Source organism: Vidua chalybeata, chromosome 3 (assembly GCF_026979565.1).
Source record: "Vidua chalybeata isolate OUT-0048 chromosome 3, bVidCha1 merged haplotype, whole genome shotgun sequence".
NCBI classification, from domain to species: Eukaryota; Metazoa; Chordata; class Aves; order Passeriformes; family Viduidae; genus Vidua; species Vidua chalybeata.
Genome location: NC_071532.1, coordinates 112,345,689 through 112,365,431, shown reverse-complemented (window position 1 = coordinate 112,365,431; position 19,743 = coordinate 112,345,689). Strand labels below are relative to the sequence as shown.

The 19,743-nt window shown below is 47.8% G+C and overlaps 1 protein-coding gene across 1 annotated transcript; it reads left to right on the top strand.

Annotated features, from left to right (window-relative positions):
* Positions 1-5,292: 5,292 nt before the first annotated feature.
* On the top strand, positions 5,293-19,481 carry LOC128785251 (fibrinogen-like protein 1). The gene is made up of 6 exons (XM_053937552.1): positions 5,293-5,667; positions 10,485-10,707; positions 11,838-11,975; positions 14,680-14,896; positions 16,774-16,969; positions 19,335-19,481. Exons 1-6 carry the CDS (start codon positions 5,293-5,295, stop codon positions 19,479-19,481), a joined length of 1,296 nt encoding a protein of 431 aa, XP_053793527.1.
* Positions 19,482-19,743: the final 262 nt, after the last annotated feature.

The following is a 19,743-nucleotide window of genomic DNA, read 5'->3' as shown; positions in this document are numbered from 1 at the left end:
ATATTCTCTAATAATATGCTAATTATTCGAGCATAATAAACATACTTAATTAGCATATCCCATTCCCGTGGCTGAATAATTTGCATCTTTAATTAGCATCCCTTCCCTGGCTTCACCTCCCATAATTAGGAAATAATTAGCATATTTAATTACTATATCCCATTCCTGTGGCTGAATAATTTGTATATTTAATGAATATATCTAATATAATGTCTAATATCTAATTAATATAAATAATAAAATATCTTTGCTCTCTAATTAATATTGTAGTTGCTCTCTAATTAATATATCTAATATAATATCTGATACCTAAGTAATATAATTAATAGATTATGATTCCTCTTTAATTAATAAAATATAGTTGCTCTCTAATTAACATATCTCACTCCCATGGGTGAATAATCTGCATATTTAATTAGCATCCCTTCCCTGGCTTCACCTCCCATAATTAGAGAATAATTAGAATGTTTAATTAATATATCCCATTCCTGTGGCTGAATAACTTGCTCTCTAATTAATATATCTAATATAATGTCTAATAGCTAATTAATATAATTAATAAAATACCTTTGCTCTCTAATTAATATGTTTGCTCTCTAATTAATATATCTAATATAATATCTAATATCTAATTAAGATAATCAATAGATCATATTTTCTCTTTAATTAATGAAATATCTTTGCTCTCTAATTAATATTGTAGTTGCTCTCTAATTAACATATCCCACTCCCATGCCTGAATAATTTGCATCTTTAATTAGCATCCCTTCCCTAGCTTCACCTTCCATAATTAGAGAATAATTAGCATATTTAATTAATATATCCCATTCCTGTGGCTGCAAAATTTGCTCTCTAATTAATACATCTAATATAATACCTAATATCTAATTAATATAAATAATAAAATATCTTTGCTCTCTAATTAATATTGTAGTTGCTCTCTAATTAATATATCTAATATAATATCTGATATCTAATTAATATAATTAATAGATTATATTTTCTCTTTAATTAATAAAACATCTTTGCTCCCTAATTAATATATTTGCTCTCTAATTAATATATCTAATATATTACCCAATATCTAATTAATATAAATAATAAAATATCTTTGCTCTCTAATTAATATGTTTGCTCTCTAATTAATATATCTAATATAATATCTAATATCTAATTAAGATAATCAATAGATTATATTTTCTCTTTAATTAATAAAATATCTTTGCTCTCTAATTAATATTGTAGTTGCTCTCTAATTAACATATCCCACTCCCATGGCTGAATAATTTGCATCTTTAATTAGCCTCCCTTCCCTGGCTTCACCTCCCATAATTAGAGAATAATTAGCATATTTAATTACTATATCCCATTCCCGTGGCTGAATAATTTGCACCTTTAATTATGGCAATTATTTCACCGTGGGATTAACTCTGCCGAATCACGGTTAATTAACTCCGGCTGATTAATTAATGAGGAACGGGAAACAGCAGCGGCGCCAAATTCGCTCCCAACCGACCCGCGGACGCTTCCCCGTGAAAACTCCGGGATGAATGCGGGAAGCTCATCCCGGCGCTGGGGGAATTCGGGATGAGCAGGAGCCGCTGGCGAGGCTCCGGGATAATCCCGGGGATTACCGGGATCTCCTGAGGAGGTCACGCCGGGGCTCCTGGGGGAATCTTCCTTCCCGCTATTTTTAGGGCCGTGAGAGGATCAGCGGGAATCAGGATTCCGCGGCCTCCGGACGGAATCCGGCGCTCGCCCTTTCCCGGAGAGTCCAGGGGTGAGTTGGGAATTTCTTGGGGAGCAACGGGATCCCCCCCACACCCCCGGTGTAGCTTATCCGTGGTTTTCATCCGGAGAAATGTCGGGAAAAGGGGCGGGGAATGTTGGGCAGGGGGGGATAATCCGTGACCCGGATCCTTGGGAATGGCTGGGGTGGGATAGGGAATGTGGGGAGGGGTCTGATCCAAGTCCCGGATCTTTGGGAATGCCTGGAATGGGATAGGGAATGTGGGGAAGGGTCTGATCCATGTCCTTTTTTCCTGGGAATGGCTGGAGTGGGATAGGGAATGTTGGGAGGAGTTTAATCCATGCCCTTTTTTCCTGGGAATGGCTGGAATGGGATAGGGAATGTTGTGGGGGGGTCTGATCCGTGTCCTGGATCTTTGGGAATGGCTGGAGTGGGATTGGGAATGTTGGGAGGAGTTTAATCCATGCCCTTTTTTCCTGGGAATGGCTGGAATGGGATAGGGAATGTTGTGGGGGGGTCTGATCCGTGTCCTGGATCGTTGGGAATGGCTGGAATGGGATAAGGAATGTGGGGAAGGGTCTGATCCATGTCCTGAAACCTTGGGAATGACTTGAATGGGATTGGGAATTTTGTGGGCTCTGATCCATGTCCTTTTTTCCTGGGAATGGCTGGAGTGGGATTGGGAAATTTAGTGGGATCTAAACCATGACCTGGATCCTTGGGAATGCCTGGGATGGGATAGGGAATGTGGGGAGGGGTCTGATCCGTGTCCTGGATCTTTGGGAATGGCTGGAGTGGGATTGGGAATGTGGGGAGGGGTCTGATCCAAGTCCCGGATCTTTGGGAATGCCTGGAATGGGATAGGGAATGTTGGAGGAGTTTAATCCACGTCCTTTTTTTCTTGGGAATGGCTGGAGTGGGATAGGGAAATTTAGTGGGATCTAAACCATGTCCTGAATCCTTGGGAATGCCTGGAATGGGATTGGGAATGTGGGGAGGGGTCTGATCCATGTCCTGGATCTTTGGGAATGGCTGGAATAAGATTGGGAATGTGGGGAGGGGTCTGATCCGTGTCTTGGATCTTTGGGAATGGCTGGAATAGGATAGGGAATGTTGGGGAGTTTAATCCACGTCCTTTTTTCTTGGGAATGACTGGAATGGGATTGGGAATTTTGGGTGGATAGAATCCATGTCCTTTTTTCCTGGGAATGGCTGGAGTGGGATAGGGAAATTTAGTGGGATCTAAACCATGTCCTGAATCCTTGGGAATGGCTGGGATGGGATAGGGAATGTGGGGAGGGGTCTGATCCGTGTCCTGGATCTTTGGGAATGGCTGGGGTGGGATTGGGAATGTTGGAGGAGTTTAACCCACGTCCTTTTTTTCTTGGGAATGGCTGGAGTGGGATTGGGAATGTTGGGAGGAGTTTAATCCATGCCCTTTTTTCCTGGGAATGGCTGGAATGGGATAGGGAATGTTGTGGGGGGTCTGATCCAAGTCCTGGATCGTTGGGAATGGCTGGAATGGGATAAGGAATGTGGGGAAGGGTCTGATCCATGTCCTGAAACCTTGGGAATGACTTGAATGGGATTGGGAATTTTGTGGGCTCTGATCCATGTCCTTTTTTCCTGGGAATGGCTGGAGTGGGATAAGGAAATTTAGTGGGATCTAAACCATGACCTGGATCCTTGGGAATGCCTGGAATGGGATGGTGAATGTGGGGAGGGGGTCTGATCCATGTCCTGGATCTTTGGGAATGGCTGGAATGGGATAGGGAATGTGGGGAGGGGTCTGATCCGTGTCCTGGATCTTTGGGAATGCCTGGAATGGGATAGTGAATGTTGGGAGGGGTTTGATCCACGCACTTTTTTTCTTGGGAATGGCTGGAATGGGATTGGGAATGTGGAGAAGGGTCTGATCCATGTCCTTTTTTCCTGGGAATGGCTGGAATGGGATAGGGAATGTTGGAGGGGGCTAATCTGTGTCCCGGATCCTTGGGAATGGCTGGAATGGGACAGGGAATGTGGAGGGGGTTTGATCCATGTCCTTTTTTCCGGGGAATGGCTGGAGTGGGATGGGGAAATTTAGTGGGATCTAAACCATGTCCTGAATCCTTGGGAATGCCTGGAATGGGATTGGGAATGTGGGGAAGGGTCTGATCCATGTCCTGCATCCTTGGGAATGCCTGGAATGGGATTGGGAATGTGGAGGGGGTTTGATCCATGTCCTTTTTTCCTGGGAATGGCTGGAGTGGGATTGGGAAATTTAGTGGGATTTAAAGCATGTCCTGAAACCTTGGGAATGCCTGGAATGGGATTGGGAATGTGGGGAGGGGTCTGATCCATGTCCTGGATCTTTGGGAATGGCTGGAATGGGATAGGGAATGTTGGGAGGGGTTTGATCCACGTCCTTTTTTCCCGGGAATGGCTGGAATGGGATTGGGAATGTTGAGTGGATATAATCCATGTCCTTTTTTCTGGGGAATGGCTGGAGTGGGATTGGGAAATTTAGTGGGATCTAAACCATGTCCTGGATCCTTGGGAATGGTTGGAGTGGGATTGGGAATGTGGAGGGGTCTGATCCATGTCCCGGATCCTTGGGAATGGTTGGAATGGGATTGGGAAATTTAGTGGGATCTACACCATGTCCTGAATCCTTGGGAATGCCTGGAATGGGATTGGGAATTCTGTGGGCTCTGATCCATGTCCTTTTTTTCCTGGGAATGGCTGGAATGGGATTGGGAATTTTGGGTGGATATAATCCATGTCCTTCTTTCCCTGGGAATGCCTGGAATGGGATTGGGAATTCTGTGGGCCGTGATCCATGCCCCTTTTTCCTGGGAATGGCTGGAATGTGATAGGGAATGTTGTGGGGGGGTCTGATCCCTGTCCTGGATCGTTGGGAATGGCTGGAATGGGATAAGGAATGTGGGGAAGGGTCTGATCCATGTCCTGAATCCTTGGGAATGACTTGACTGGGATTGGGAATTTTGTGGGGGGGTCTGATCCATGTCCTGCATCCTTGGGAATGCCTGGAATGGGATTGGGAATGTGGAGGGGGTTTGATCCATGTCCTTTTTTTCTGGGAATGACTGGAACGGGATAGGGAAGTTTAGTGGGATCTAATCCATGCCCTGAGTCCTTGGGAATGCCTGAAAGGATCCAGGAATTTTGGGAGCACCTGTGGATATTCCTCCCAAAAGATTTTCCATCCTCCATCCCCTTTCTCTGATCCCCATTCCCAGGAAACGCCGGAATTCCGGGATACCCAGTCCGGGGGAGCCGTCTCCTCCCCACACCTGATCCCGAGCGGCCGGAATTCCCGAATTCCCGGGAATTCACTCACCTCATCCCGACTTCCACACCCTCCCAGCCGCTCCAGAGGGAGGGAATTGCAGCCCACGGAGCCGGAAGAGAGCGGAGGATCCCAACAGATCCCAGCTTGGAATTTTCCGGGATCCGCGATCTCTCCGATCCCATAAATCCGCATTTTTCTGGACTCTGGGAACAGGGAGTCGACACCCGTCGGGCGGCCCCTTTCCCCCATGGAATTCCACCCGGGAAAAGCCGGGCTGCTCTCCCTCCTCCTCGTGGCCGCGCTGAGCCGCCGATCCCTGGAAAAATCCCTTCCCGCCGGCTACCGGGAGCACGAGGACCCCCGGGAATCTCCGGGGTTGATCCGGTGCGGGGAGTACAGCAACCAGGTGCTTCCGGACGGGCGGTGCCGGATCGTGGCCACGCTGCCGCAGGGGGACGAGCGGCGCTGCCCGGACCTGTTCCGCTGCACCGACGAGGTCTCCTACTGGCTCCACGAGAACGAGGAGCGCAAGCAGCAGATCCTGGAGCTCCGGGAATCCATCGCCGAGCTCCAGGAGGAGCTCCGGAACCACCGGCACCGCGTCAAGGCCCTGGAGATCCAGGTGGGAAAAAGGTGGCGTCCGTGGGTTTGGGGTTTTTTTTTCGGTGGGGAATTCCAGCTCCTGGAATTTGGCTGGGTCGGAACTCGCATTCCAGGCCTGATTTCCTCAACATCAATCCCAAATCCTTGAGTTTCATCCATGGAATCTCCTCCACCATTTTAAGAGTTGGGGATCCTTCCCATTCCCAAAGCCATGGAGATCCAGCTCCTGGAATTTGGCAGGGCTGGAACTTGGATCAGGAACATTCCAGGGATAATTCCCTCAGTATCAATCCCAAATCCTGGAGTTTCATCCATGGAATCTCCTCCACCATTTTAAGAGTTGGGGATCCATCCCATTCCCAAAGCCCTGGAGATCCAGGTGGGAAAAAAGTGACGTCCATCAGTTTGGTTTTGTTTTCCATGGATGATTCCAGCTCCTGGAATTTGGCAGGGTCGGAAGTCGCATTCCAGGGATGATTTCCTCAAAATCAATCCCAAATCCTGGAGTTTTATCCATGGAATCTCCTCCACCATTTTAAGAGTTGGGGATCCATCCCATTTCCAAAGCCCTGGAGATCCAGGTGGGAAAAAAGTGACGTCCATGGGTTTGGTTTTTTTTTTTTCCCCGTGGATGGTTTCAGCTCCTGGAATTCTGATTTCCTCAAAATCAATCCCAAATCCAGGAGTTTTATCCATGGAATCTCCTCCATTTCAGGAAGGGCTGTGGTTCCATCCCATTCCCAAAGCCCTGGAGATCCCAGGTAAAGTTGTCCCTGGGAATTTTTTTGGTGAGTGTTTTCAGCTCCTGGAATTTGGCAAAGCTGGAACTTGGATCAGGAACATTCCAGGGATAATTCTCTCAGCATCAAGGCCAAATCCCTGAGTTTCATCCATGGAATCTCCTCCACCATTTTAAGGATTTGGGATCCATCCCATTCCCAAAGACCTGGAGATCCAGGTGGGGAAAAGTGGTGTCCGTGGGTTTGGGGTTTTTTTTCGGTGGGGAATTCCAGCTCCTGGAATTTGGCAGGGTCGGAACTCGCATTCCAGGTATGATTTCCTCAAAATCAATCCCAAATCCTGGAGTTTTATCCATGGAATCTCCCCCATCTTTTTAAGGGCTGGGAATCCATCCCATTCCCAAAGCCATGGAGATCCAGCTCCTGGAATTTGGCAGGGCTGGAACTTGGATCAGGAGCATTCCAGGGATAATTCTCTCAGCTTCAAGGCCAAATCCTTGAGTTTTATCCATGGAATCTCCTCCACCAATTTAAGGGCTGAGGATCCAGCCCATTCCCAAAGCCCTGGAGATCCAGGTGGGAAAAAGTGGTGTCCGTGAGTTTGGTTTTGTTTTCCATGGATGATTCCAGCTCCTGGAATTTGGCAGGGTCGGAAGTCGCATTCCAGGGATGATTTCCTAAAAATCAATCCGAAATCCTGGAGTTTCATCCATGGAATCTCCTCCACCATTTTAAGAGTTGAGGATCCATCCCATTCCCAAAGCCCTGGAGATCCAGGTGGGAAAAAAGTGACGTCCATGGGTTTGGGTTTTTTTTTTTCCCGTGGATGGTTTCAGCTCCTGGAATTTTGATTTCCTCAAAATCAATCCCAAATCCTGGAGTTTTATCCATGGAATCTCCTCCACCATTTTAAGAGTTGGGGATCCATCCCATTCCCAAAGCCCTGGAGATCCAGGTGGGAAAAAGTGACGTCCATGGGTTTGGTTTTGTTTTCCGTTGATTATTCCAGCTCCTGGAATTTGGCAGGGTTGGAAGTCGCATTCCAGGGATGATTTCCTCAAAATCAATCCCAAATCCTGGAGTTTTATCCATGGAATCTCCTCCACCATTTTAAGAGTTGAGGATCCATCCCATTCCCAAAGCCCTGGAGATCCAGGTGGGAAAAAGGGGCGTCCGTGGGTTTGGGTTTTTTTTTCGGTGGGGAATTCCAGCTCCTGGAATTTGGCAGGGTCGGAACTCGCATTCCAGGGATGATTTCCTCAAAATCCACCCCAAATCCTGGAGTTTTATCCATGGAATCTCCTCCACCATTTTAAGAGTTGGGGATCCATCCCATTCCCAAAGCCCTGGAGATCCAGGTGGGAAAAAAGTGGTGTCCGTGGGTTTGGGTTTTTTTTTTTTCTGTGGATGATTCAGGCTCCTGGAATTTGGCAGGGTCGGAACTCACATTCCAGGGATGATTTCCTCAAAATCAATCCCAAATCCTGGAGTTTTATCCATGGAATCTCCTCCACCATTTTAAGAGTTGGGGATCCATCCCATTCCCAAAGCCCTGGAGATCCAACTCCTGGAATTTGGCAGGGCTGGAACTTGGATCAGGAACATTCCAGGGATAATTCTCTCAGCATCAAGGCCAAATCCTTGAGTTTTATCCATGGAATCTCCTCCACCATTTTAAGGATTTGGGATCCATCCCATTCCCAAAGCCCTGGAGATCCAGGTGGGAAAAAGTGACGTCCATGGGTTTCGTTTTGTTTTCCGTTGATGATTCCAGCTCCTGGAATTTGGCAGGGTCAGAAGTCGCATTCCAGGGATGATTTCCTCAAAATAAATCCCAAATCCTGGAGTTTCATCCATGGAATCTCCTCCACCATTTTAAGGATTGGGGATCCATCCCATTCCCAAAGCCCTGGAGATCCAGGTGGGAAAAAAAGTGACGACCGTTCGGGTTTGGTTTTTTTTTCCGTGGGTGATTCCAGCTCCTGGAATTTGGCAGGGTCGGAACTCGCATTCCAGGGATGATTTCCTCAAAATCAATCCCAAATCCATCGGTTTCATCCATGGAATTTCCTCCACCATTTTAAAGATTGGGGATCCATCCCATTCCCAAAGCCCTGGAGATCCCAGGTCAAAGTATCCATGGATTTTTTTTTCCATTGGCAATTCCATCTCCTGGAATTTGGCAGGGCTAGAACTTGGATCAGGAACATTCCAGGGATGATTCCCTCAGCATCAATCCCAAATCCTGGAGTTTCATCCATGGAATCTCCTCTACCTTTGTAAGGATTGGGGATCCATCCCATTCCCAAAGCCCTGGAGATCCAGGTGGGAAAAAAGTGACGTCCATGGGTTTGTTTTTTTTTTTTTTCTCGTGGATGATTTCAGCTCCTGGAATTTGGCAGGGTTGGAAGTCACATTCCAGGGATGATTTCCTCAAAATCAATCCCAAATCCTGGAGTTTTATCCATGGAATCTCCTCCATTTTTGGAAGGGCTCTGGATCCATCCCATTCCAAGATGCTTTTCCCACACCAGACCTGGATTTCCACCCATGCCATGGATCAGGAGCATTCCAGATATAACATCCCCAAAATGAATTCCAAATCCTCGAGTTTTATCCATGGAATCTCCTCCATTTTTGGAAGGGCTCTGGATCCATCCCATTCCAAGATGCTTTTCCCACACCAGACCTGGATTTCCGCCCATGCCATGGATCCAGAGCAATCCAGAGATAATATCCCAAAATGAATCCCAAATCCTGGAGTTTTATCCATGGAATCTCCTCCAGCTTTGGAAGGGCTGCGGATCCATTGCCAGGCCCGTGGCAGGGATTAGGAAGCGGGAGGGATTTGGGAATTTCTGGATAAATCCTGCCCTGCCATCCAATGGCTACAAGGACGGAGTGGAACATTCCCGGTGGGATCGGGGTGTCCATCCCCTGGAATTCACTCTGGGAATCTCCTGCCTGCTTCACCCTGGATTTTACACGGGATCAGAGCCTGGTTTTCCTGGAAAAAAAAGAGGGAAAGGAAGGAAAATGTTCCTTTAGGGGCATCCAGGGTGGGAATTCTCAGGATGAGGAGAGCACAGAGCCCCTCCAGAGCTGGGAATGTGCAGCTGGATCAGGGAATAATCCAGGGAATCCTCGGAGTCACTTCCCGATCCCAAAGGGGCTCCAGGAGAGCTGGAATTTGGGGAAGGGCTGGAGGGCCAGGAGCCAGGGAATGGCTTCCAGTGGGAAAGGGGAGCTTGGGATTTTGGGATCTTGGGAAGGAATTCCCAGCTGGGCTGGAATTCCCAGAGAATCCCCGGATCCCTGGCAGTGTCCAAGGGTGGGTTTGGATCACCCTGGGATCGTGGGAAGTGTCCCTGGGATGGGATTGAAGATCCATGGATCCCATCCAAACCATTCTGGGATTCTGGGATCGAGGACACTCAGGATCCATCCCGAGGGATTTTTATGGAATTTGGGGATGGAAAAGGGAAGGGAGACCCTTCCTGGAGTCCAAGATTCCAAGTGAAGCCCCTGGATCCCAAAATTCCTTCTCCAGGAGGAGTTGGGATGGGGCTGGATCCAATGCCAGGCTGGGAGAGCTGGGAATGTGCAGCTGGATCGGGAAAGGATCCAGGGAATCCTTGGAGCCGCTTCCTGATCCCAAAGGGGCTCCAGGAGAGCTGGAATTTGGGGAAGGGCTGGAGGGCCAGGAGCCAGGGAATGGCTTCCAGTGGGAAAGGGGAGCTTGGGATTTTGGGATCTTGGGAAGGAATTCCCGACTGGGCTGGAATTCCCAAAGAAGCCGTGTCCACCCCTGGATCCCTGGGAATGTCCACGGAAAGGTTGGAGCACCATGGTGATGGTGGGGCGGTGTCCCTGCCCATGGAATGGCACGAGCTGGAAAATCCCGACGACGAAAGCGTTTGGAAGGAATTCCCACATTCCCAACCCGCTCTTCCCTACCCTTCAGGGAATCCTGGGAATACCAAGCTGGGTAGGGACCTCCCATGAGAATCCCAACCCCAACCCTTGGGATCTTTGACCCACGAATCCACCACCTCGCCGTCATTCCCAATCCCTTTTTTCCCCCCATCCCTCGCAGCAGGAGGAGGCGGCGGGGCGGAACCAGAGCCTGATCCAGAGGGTGCAGGACCTGGAACAGCATTCCCGGGAATCCAGCACGCTCCAGCACATCCAGGCCACGCTGCTCTACGACATCCAGGCCCAGATCAACAACATCTCCGCCCTGGCCGACTGGGCCTGGAGGAACCCCAGCTGCCTCCATCCCGCCGATATCCGCGTCCAGGAGGAGATGCGGCATCCAGGTGATGGGGAATGGGATCGGAATGGGATCGGGAATGGGGTCGGGAATGGGATCGGGAAAAGCGCTTCCCATCCTGCTCCATCCCGCCTCCCTTCCGCAGCTTTTCCAGCTCTGTGGGTGTGGGATGCGCTCAGGATCACACCGGGAGTTTGCGCAAGTCCTGGGGATCTTTTCCATCCAAAAAAATCCACAAAAAATTCCTGAAAATTTGGAGTTTTTACCATTAAAAAAATGATTTTTTTCACTTAGAAACCCAACAATTTTTTGTAATTTCTCTGGTTTTAGTGGGTTTTTTTTGTTGTTTTTTTGCCAGGTTTTTGGTTCTTTTCCAGGAGGAGATGCGGCATCCAGGTGGCGGGAATGGGATCGGGAATGGGACCAGGAATGGGATCAGGAAAGGGATCGGGAATGGAATTGGGAATGGGATCAGGAAAGGGATCGGGAATGGGATCAAGAATGGGATCGGGAATGGGACCAGGAATGGGATCAGGAAAGGGATCGGGAATGGAATTGGGAATGGGATCAGGAAAGGGATCAGGAATGGGATCAAGAATGGGATCGGAAATGGGGTCAGGAATGGGATTGGAAATGGGGTCAGGAATGGGATCAGGAATGGGGTCGGGAATGGGATCGGGAAAAGCGTTTCCCATCCCGCTCCATCTCGGCTCCCTTCCGTAGCTTTTCCAGCTCCGTGGATGTGGGATGCACTCAGGATCACACCTGGAGTTTGCGCAAATCCTGGGAATCTTTTCCATCCAAGAAACACCCGCAAAAATCCCCGGAAATTGGTCACTTTTACCATTAAAAAACTAATTTTTTTCCAGTTAAAAACCCAACTTTTTTTTTTTTTTTTTTTTTTTGTAATTTCTCTGGTTTTAGTGATTTTTTTTTGGCCAGGTTTTTGGTTGCTTTCCCTGGAACAATTTGGGATTCTCCCTGGAATAATTTCAGATTTTCCCTGGAATAATTCCCTTTAAGCTCCGGGAAAATCCCCGTGACTGGTGGGACCTGGACCCTGATCGCCAAAATTCCGTCCCTGAACCTCCAAATCCAGGGATATTTTTTTTTTTTCCCCCATTTTTTTTATGGGAAAAGCTGTAACCGCGGCTCTCTCCCCGTTCCCATTCCCAGAAATCAAACACGGCCGGAATTGTCCCATCGACTGCGCTTCCGTCTACTACAACGGGCTCCGGAGATCCGGCATTTACAGCATCCTGCCCTCGGTCCGCGGAATTCCCATCGAGGTCCTCTGCGAGATGGACACGGAAGGTCCGGAATTCCGAAGGGATTTGTCCCGCGGCAGGGTTGGATCCCAGGGATTCCAGGGGTGGTTGGGCGCTGCGGCGTTCCCAAGACTGCCGGAGATGCGGGAGGGTTTGGGAAAGGCTCTGGTGGGGATTTTGGGATGTCCCGGAGTTGGAGCGATGATCCTGGTGTGGGTCTCATCCGGCTCGGGATTTGAGTCAAAGCAGGTGGAGGGAATCCTAAATCCTGGAATGGTTTGGGTGGGAAAAGGCCTGAAATCCCACCCCATTCCAATTCCGACACCTCCCTCTATCCCAGTGTGCTCCAGCCTTTCCTTGGACATTCCCAGGGGTCCAGGGATTCTCTGGGAATTCCAGCCCAGCCGGGAATTCCTTCCCAAGATCCCAAAATCCCAAAATTCCTGGCAGTGGGAGCTGTTCCCTGTCCTGGCATTCCAGGCCCTTTTCGCAAATCCCTCTCCAGATCTCCTGGATTGGATCCATCCCCATCCCGACTCCTCCTGGAGAAGGAATTTTTGGGATCCAGGGGCTTCACTGGAAATTCGGGACTCCAGGAAGGGTCTCACTTCCCTTTTCCATGCCCGAATTCCATAAAAATCCCTCGGGATGGATCCTAAGCATCCTCAATTCCAAAATCCTGGAATGGTTTGGGATGGGAACCATGGATCTTCAATCCCACGACCTCCGGGTGATCCAACCTTTCCTTGGGCACTGCCAGGGATCCAGGGATTCTCTGGGAATTCCATCCCAGCCAGGAATTCTTTCCCAAGATCCCACTCCAGGCTCACCATTCTAAGGAATTCCCTCCATTCCCAGCTCTCCCAGCCTGGGATTGGATCCATCCCCATCCTGATTTCTCCTGGAGAAGGAATTTTTGGGATCCAGGGGCTTCACTGGGAATTTGGAATCCAGGAAGTGTCTCCCTTCCCTTTTCCATCCCCAAATTCCATAAAAATCCCTTGGGATGGATCCTGAGTGTCCTTGATCCCAGAATCCCGGAATGGTTTGGGTGGGATCCATGGAGCTTCAATCCCATGACCTCGGGGTGATCCCACCTTTCCTTGGACACTGCCAGGGATCCAGGGATTCTCTGGGAATTCCAGCCCAGCTGGGAATTCCTTCCCAAGATCCCAAAATCCCAAGCTCCCCTTTCCCACTGGAAGCCATTCCCTGGCTCCTCCAGCCCTTCCCCAAATTCCAGCTCTCCTTTCCCCCTGGAAAAGGCTCCAAGGATTCCCTGGATCCTTCCCCGATCCAGCTGCACATTCCCAGCTCTCCCAGCCTGGCATTGGATCCAGCCTCATCCCGATTTCTCCTGGAGAAGGAATTTCAGGATCCAGGGGCTTCACTGGGAATTCGGGACTCCAGGAAGGGTCTCCCTTCCCTTTTCCATCCCCAAATTCCATAAAAATCCCTCGGGATGGATCCTGAGTGTCCTTGATCCCAGAATCCCAGAATGGTTTGGGTGGGATCCATGGACCTTCAATCCCATGACCTCGGGGTGATCCAACTTTTCCTTGGACACTGCCAGGGATCCGGGGATTCTCTGGGAATTCCAGCCCGGCCAGGAATTCCTTCCCAAGATCCCAAAATCCCAAGCTCCCCTTTCCCACTGGAAGCCATTCCCTGGCTCCTGGCCCTCCAGCCCTTCCCCAAATTCCAGCTCTCCTGGAGCCCCTTTGGGATCGGGGAGCGGCTCCAAGGATTCCCTGGATCCTTTCCCGATCCAGCTGCACATTCCCAGCTCTCCCAGCCTGGCATTGGATCCATCCCCATCCCAACTCCTCCTGGAGAAGGAATTTCGGGATCCAGGGGCTTCACTGGGAATTTGGGACTCCAGGCAGGGTCTCCCTTCCCTTTTCCATCCCCAAATTCCATAAAAATCCTTTGGGATGGATTCTGAATGTCCATGATCCCAGAATCCTGGAATGGTTTGGGTGGGATCTATAGATCTTCAATCCCACGAGCTCAGGGTGCTCCAACCTTTCCTTGGACACTGCCAGGGATCCGGGGATTCTCTGGGAATTCCAGCCCAGCCAGGAATTCCTTCCCAAGATCCCAAAATCCCAAGCTCCCCTTTCCCACTGGAAGCCATTCCCTGGCTCCTGCCCCTCCAGCCCTTCCCCAAATTCCAGCTCTCCTTTCCCTCTGGAAAAGGCTCCAGGGATTCCCTGGATCCTTCCCTGATCCAGCTGCACATTCCCAGCTCTCCCAGCCTGGCATTGGATCCAGCCTCATCCCGATTTCTCCTGGAGAAGGAATTTCAGGATCCAGGGGCTTCACTGGGAATTCGGGACTCCAGGAAGTGTCTCCTTTCCCTTTTCCATCCCCAGATTCCATAAAAATCCCCCTGAATGGATTCTGAATGTCCTCGATCCCAGAATCCCGGAATGGTTTTGATGAGATTCATGGACTTTCAGTCCCATCCCATTCCAACCCCAATCCCAGGTTGATCCAACCTTTCCTTGGGCACTCTCAGGGATTCTCTGGGAATTCCAGCCCAGCCAGGAATTCCTTCCCAAGATCCCAAAATCCCAAGCTCCCCATTCCCACTGGAAGCCATTCCGTGGCCCCTGGGCCTCCACCCTTTTCTCCCCAATCCCTCTCCAGCTCTCCTGGGCAATTCCAGGGATTTCAATTCTGATGGATCTGCCTGGCACTCCCCGGGTTTTCCCTGGATTTTCCCACCTCCCGTCCTCTCCCGGCAGGGGGCGGCTGGACCGTCATCCAGAGGCGCCAGGACGGATCCGTGGATTTCAACCGGACCTGGAACGAGTACAAGGAAGGATTTGGGGACCTCAACGGGGAATTCTGGCTGGGCAACGACAACATCCACAGGATGACGAGCCAAGGGGATTATTCCCTACGGATCGACCTGGAAGACTGGAATAACAAGCACAAACACGCCTTCTATCAGGTCTTCAGGTAAAAAACCTGGCATAATTCCCGGGATTTCAAACCCTGGGAGACCCTCAGGCAATGGGAATTCTGCCCAGGGAGGTTTCCAGGCCGAGCTCAATCTGCATTTCCCTTCCCACCTGGATTTCATCCCAAATTTAAAGCTGGATGCGAGTTAGGGAATGTGCAGCGTCACGCCCAAAGCCCAAATCCATGGGAAAAAGGAGATGTAGGATCCCATGGATAATCCCTGGATTCTCCCTGTTTTTCCGGCCCGAATTATTGAGCTCTGTGCCCGAAATCCGAGGATTTTGAGGAATTTGCCCCAAAATTCCTCAGAATTCCTCAAAGGGGCTCCCGATTTTTCCTGGTTCGGATTTTTTGTCCTCTCTGCTCCTTTGTTTCCGGGTATCCTTTGGAATCTCCAGCCCTTCCCCTCTTCCCATATTTTATTTTTCCAACCGCATCAGCCGCATCCTGGATTATTCCGGAGTGACCAGGAGTGTCTGGAGTGTCCCAGAGGATCCCACTACTCCCTTTTTCCCCTGGAAATGCTCGCGGCTCCTAAAATCCCGGAATGCTTCGGGTGGGAGGGGACATTTCCAACCTCATCCCATTCCATGGGCAGGGACACCTTCCACAATCCCAGGTTGCTCCGGCCTTTCCTTGGGCACTGCCAGGGATCCGGGTATTCTCTGGGAATTCCAGCCCAGCCAGGAATTCCTTCCCAAGATCCCAAGATCCCAAGCTCCCCTTTCCCACTGGAAGCCATTCCCTGGCTCCTGGCCCTCCAGCCCTTCCCCAAATTCCAGCTCTCCTGGAGCCCCTTTGGGATCGGGAAGCAGCTCCAAGGATTCCCTGGATCCTTCCCTGATCCAGCTGCACATTCCCAGCTCTCCCAGCCTGGGATTGGATCCATCCCCATCCCGATTCCTCTTTCAGAAGGAATTTCAGGATCCAGGGGCTTCACTGGGATTTTGGGACTCCAGGAAGTTTCTCCCTTCCCTTTTCCATCCTCAAATTCCATAAAACCCCCCCTGAATGGATTCTGCATGTCCTTGATCCCAGAATCCCAGAATGGTTTGGGTGGGAAGGGACATCAAATCCCATCCCATGGACACTTCCCACGATCCCAGGCTGCTCCAAGCCCATCCAAACTTTTCCTTGGACACTGTCAGGGATTCTCTGGGAATTCCAGCCCAGCCAGGAATTCCTTCCCAAGATCCCAAAGTCCCAAGCTCCCCTTTCCCACTGGAAGCCATTCCCTGGCTCCTGGCCCTCCAGCCCTTCCCCAAATTCCAGCTCTCCTGGAGCCCCTTTGGGATCGGGAAGCGGCTCAAAGGATTCCCTGGATCCTATTTTTTTTCCCCTTGGCGCCGCATCCCAAAGCCTTTGCCTGCTGAGACAGAATTCCCGCCTGGAGCCATCCCAGCAGCTCCAGAGGATTCTGGAATGGTTTGGGTGGGAAGCGACCTTCGATCCCATCCCATTCCATGCCCTGCCATATCCCAGGAGCCACCTGGGAATAGTGGGAAGTGTCAGGGTTGGAATGGGATGGTCTTTGAGGTCCCTTCCCACCCAAACCATTCCATAATTCCATGATTCCACGAATTATCTCCATCTCCGGGATGCTCCTTACGCTGGATAATTAAAGGGATTTTCCCAAGGCTCCCACATTCCTTTGTCGTGGTTTTCCCAGTCTTGCTCCACCCACTTCATCCCGAAATTCCCAAATTCCCCACCACCCCCATCCCTCCCCATCCACGACTTTTCGAGGCGATAAATCCCAGCAGGGATCGCGGCAGGAGCAGCCCCGCCTTAGGAAAGCCGCGATCCCGGCTGGAAAACGAAAATTCCGGCGGAATTCCGACGATCCCATGGAAACGTTCCTTTGTCCCCTGCAGCATCGAGGACGAGGAAAACTTCTACCGGCTTCACGTGGACGGATTCAGCGGCACCGTGGAGGATTCCTTCGCCTGGTACCACGACAAGAGGAGCTTCAGCACTCCGGATTCCGGGAATATCTGCGCCGAGATTTCCCACGGGGGCTGGTGGTACCACCAGTGCTTCTTCTCCAACCTCAACGGCGTTTACTACAAGGTGAAGGATCCGGAGGGATTCGGGAATTTTTTTCCCCCCCCGACTGGAGATTTTTTCACCCAACCTGGGGATGAGAGGAAAAGCGGGATGGAGAGGGTGGAATGGGAGGAGCGAGGATGCTGCTCTTGGAATCATGGAATTGTTGTGGTTGGAAAAGTTCTCCGAGGCGGGATCCAAACATTCCCAGAATTTCCAGTCCTGCCATTGATCCGTGTCCTCCCAAATCCATCCAGGGTTGGGAAACCTGCCCCAGCCCCGGCCTGGAAAACCCTTTCCAGGCAGGAATTATTCCCAATATCCCATAAACCTCCTCTGGAATTGCTGGAGGCCGTTCCCTCTCATCCCATCTCTTATTCCCGTGGAAATAATTCCTGAATTTTTGTGGCTGGAAAAGTTCTCTGAGGCTGAATCCAACCATTCCCAGAATTCCCAGTCCTGCCACAGATCCGTGTCCTCCCAAATCCACCCAGGAATGGGAAATCTGCCCCAGGAGTCACGGAATTGTCGAGGTTGGAAAAGTTCTCCAAGGCAGGATCAAAGCATTCCCAGAATTTCCAATTCTGCCACTGATCCGTGTCCTCCCAAATCCCACCAGGAATGGGAAATCTGCCCCTGCCCTGGGCTGGAAAACCCTTTCCAGGAAGGAATTATTCCCAATATCCCATAAACCTCCTCTGGAATTGCTGGAGGCCGTTCCCTCTCATCCCATCTCTTATTCCCGTGGAAATAATTCCTGAATTTTTGTGGCTGGAAAAGTTCTCTGAGGCTGAATCCAACCATTCCCGGAATTCCCAGTCCTGCCACGGATCCGTGTCCTCCAAAATCCCTCCTGGAATGGGAAATCTCTCCCTGCCCTGGGCTGGAAAACCCTTTCCAGGCAGGAATTATTCCCTCTGGAATTGGCGACTCCGCCCCCTGAAATTCCAACGTGGCTCCAGAGGGACCTTTGGAAAAATTTGGGCATTTTTGGTTTTTTTTTTGCCCCACCTACATTATCCTGGAATTCTCTGCTCCCGTATTTCCCTGAGGTCGTTTTTTCCCGTGATCCCATCCCGGAGATGCTTCCAAGCGTTTCCCGCTTGTGGTGGTTTTGGTTCATTAATTAATTTAATACTGTTAATAATTTGCTTAAATTACTTTCATAATTTTGTTTATTAACCTTAACAAATTTAATTTATTTTAATTTTTCAATAATTTTCAAATTTTTAGATTTTTCAATCAATGTGTTGATGAGTGTTGGTGGGTTTGGGGTTGGTTAATTAATATTATTGTTGTTATTAATGTATTAATAATATTATTTTCCACAATAGACATTAATAAATATTATAAATAATAGTAATAAATAATACTAATTATTAATTCTTATTATGTAATTATTATATATAATTATATATTCTATATATTATAGTATATTATATATAATTATATATGCTATACTTATATATTATATAATATATAAATATATAAACAAAAAATGCAACTAAATATATAAATATATAACTATATAAATATATAACTAAGTAAATAAAAATATATAACTAAATATATAAAAATAACTATATATAAAAATATAAATATATAACTAAATGAATAATATAAATATAATTATATATAATATTTTATAATATATAATATATAATATATAATATATAAATATTTATATATATAATATATATATAATATAATATATAATATATAATATATAATATATAATATATTATATATTATATATTATATATTTATAATAATATAATATAATTATATATTATATATTATATATTATATAATAATATATAATATATAATATATAATATATCTATAATAATATAATATAATTATATATTATATATTATATATTATATATTATATATTATATATTATATGAATTATATTATATGAATTATATTATATAATATAATATATATTACATAAAATATATGATATATATAACATATATACACTACGCATATAATTATATATATTATTATTAGACATTATTATGATAATTACTATTAATATTGATAAATACTATTATTAATAATCCAAATATAATTATAATATTATCTTTTATTAAAATAATATTAGCATAACATTATATTAGAATATTATTTGATTACTAGAATATTATTGTAATATATAATAATATGATTGATAATTTTATTAATTATGATTATGATGACGATGACGATGATAATTATTATTTTAATATTATAATTTATTATTATTATTATTATTATTATTATTATTATTATTATTATTATTATATTATCATTATATTATTATTATAATTAATTATTATCATTATTAATGTTTTGGTTAATTATTAATTATTGGGGGTTTTTTTTACCACTCCTTTGCTTCCCAGGGTGGCCGATATTCCATAAAAAACCGGAAGATGCTGGGCCCGGATGGGATCGTGTGGTATTCCTGGAAGGACACGGACTACTATTCCCTACGGAAGGTGGTCATGATGATCCGGCCGCGCGCATTCCGGCCCCACCTCTCCCCGTGACCGGATCCCGGGATCTTCCCCGCTTCACATCCCACGGAATGCTGGGAATGGAGGGCCGGGAATCGTGCAGGGAAACGGATTCCGGAAGGACCAAACCGGCGCTCGTGGGTTTTGTGGGAATGGACCCAAGCGGGATCCAACGGGGAACTGATCCCACTCCTCCAACATGGGAGATCTCTTGGGAATGTGGAGGTGATTCCTGGGAAGGGAATGGATCCAACGGGGAATTGATCCCAGTCCTGCAACGTGGGAGATCTCCTGG